The 2,318-nt window shown below is 27.7% G+C and overlaps 1 protein-coding gene across 1 annotated transcript in view; it reads left to right on the top strand.

The window, feature by feature from the left end:
• The first annotated feature begins 342 nt into the window (after positions 1-342).
• The window catches only part of LOC111037893 (putative serine protease K12H4.7), a 27,613-nt gene continuing 25,637 nt past the window's right edge, over positions 343-2,318 (top strand). The window contains exons 1-3 of the mRNA XM_022320737.1: positions 343-383; positions 640-853; positions 961-1,142. Of these exons, the coding sequence (XP_022176429.1) occupies positions 662-853; positions 961-1,142 (374 nt within the window). The 5' untranslated portion in view covers positions 343-383; positions 640-661. The remainder of the gene's footprint in view (positions 384-639; positions 854-960; positions 1,143-2,318) is intronic.

Below are 2,318 nucleotides of genomic sequence, written 5' to 3'. Positions count from 1 at the left end.
TTTAATTTTCTTTGTTTAAATTTAAAAAACATAGTAGATAGTAGGTAGGTACTATAGTAAAGCAGCCAATAGATAATAGGCATCGCTCGCACTTACCTAATTAACTCAAACTCAATTTAGACGGTTAGTATAAAATAAAAAAACACTTTTGATCTTCAAACATATTCATTATCAACATTTACGAGTACCTTTATACATTGTTATCTATTATAGTGAATGAGGGTACTTCATCTGATTTTATTGGTAGGTTTTATACAAAATAATTACCTAATATTTTTTTTTATTACACCTAATTTATTATATAAATTGTTGGCTAAATTTATACATTATAATATATATATTATGCATAATTTAAATTAATTAGAATATTTTATTAAAAGTAGGTAAGTACTTAATTTTGTTATAAGGTACCTAATTTAATTATATACAATACTTTTATAAGCTAATACCTACCTACTTATCCACCTACTTTATTAGAGAAAATTAACCAAAAATAAAATAAAATTTTAATTTTAATATGGGTACAACTATTTAAATTCAAAACTTAAGTTACAACACATCACATTATCACTTATAAGTTCAAAATTAATTTTTATATATATATTTTACAATTTTAAATATATTTTAAATTGTTTTTAGATTGAACATTTTTATTTGAAAAATGAAATTGATATTTTGTGTACCATGGCTTTTTGTGTGGATGACTTCACCTGCCAACGGTATGAACGATATTCTTATTGGTTTAGGAGAACCAAATTCACCACCATCATTAAGAACAATGATCACTGAAGACGAATGGTTTATACAGAAATTAGATCATTTTAATCCTACTAATAATAGAACGTGGAAACAGGTAAATTAAAAATATACCTACCTGTATGGATTACACATACTATGAAATAATTATCAGAATAATTCGAAATCCAAAACAAATGTAATTTTTTATAAAATAATATCTAGAGATATCAAGTGAATTTGGAACATTATAAAAGTGGTGGACCAGTGTTTTTGATGATTGGAGGAGAAGGGAAAATTTCAGCTAAATGGATGAACAGCGGAGCTTGGATTGATTACGCTAAAGAATTTAATGCCTTATGTATTCAACTGGAACATCGGTATTATGGTGAAAGTCACCCTACTGAGTAAGAATTATAATAAAATTTAAAGCAATGCGTTTTTAAGGTATTATTTTTGTATCTATTATGCCTTCAATGAATATTATATTATATATCAATGATCAATCTATATAATTATATAATATATAGGTAGTATTGAAATGGGCTCTTGAAAGATAATTGTAAGCACGCAGTGTTCAAAAGTTTTGACATCCTTGACCTATAATGTGTTAGGTATAGTTCATAGTATGGTGTCTTCTAGGTTATGCTAAATGAAAAAATAAAATTTTTCTATTGAGCTCAATTTTTTTACTACACCGACATTTTAAGCCGAAAAATTCTGGGCTCAGTTCTTCAGGTCTGTCCATCGAAATAGGTACATTATTAGTGTTCATCATTATTATTTTTACCCATTGGAAAAAAATAATTTAGAACGATGATAGCCTATAAATTGTTAGGTATTATTTAGGCCCGTTTCACGTGGACGCATATATTATCATACGCGATGTATCGTACGCGAACGTTTTTAGTTTACATTGATTAAGTTCATACGCTCCATACTAACGAGGGACACGCTCCACCGCCGTAGTGGCGCGTATGAACTTAATCAGTGTAAACTATAAACGCTCGCGTACGATAAGTTGCGTATGATAAGCATGAAACGGGCCTTAAGTTATTCATTTTTGAATGGAGTGATGAATGTAATGCATTTGTTTCGTTTGTCATCACATTTGAAATAGTAAAAATGTTTATAAGTATTCAACTAAGAAGGTGATTCAGTAACAAATTGGATTCACTTTATACTAAAAAATGATATGTACTTAAAAATAAGAGGAATAAAACATGTCAGAAAAATGTGAACAATCATACATAAGTATTCATTCCACTAACCAGTCAAGGAAAAATGTGTTATGTTTTTTTTCGTACTAATTAAAAATTTAACTATTGATGATATACTTGAAATTTAGATCAAATATTTAGGCATATAATAGAAATTTCTAGACAAAATACAATTTTAGAAATATTTTGTCTATTTTTTTGACATTTAAATATTTTAGTTTTATTGGTACTTTTTCGAATTATGTATGATCAAACATATTACCTAGGTACTTAAGAAGACGCCTCACCCGCAAGTGTTGTATCAGTCTTACAAGTGGACAGGACATTTTAGCTCAGCAGATCACATTTATCTCCTATAATTTA

The sequence above is a fragment of the Myzus persicae genome, unplaced genomic scaffold, assembly GCF_001856785.1.
Source record: "Myzus persicae strain clone G006 unplaced genomic scaffold, MPER_G0061.0, whole genome shotgun sequence".
NCBI classification, from domain to species: Eukaryota; Metazoa; Arthropoda; class Insecta; order Hemiptera; family Aphididae; genus Myzus; species Myzus persicae.
This window is presented reverse-complemented; position numbering and strand designations above follow the sequence as displayed.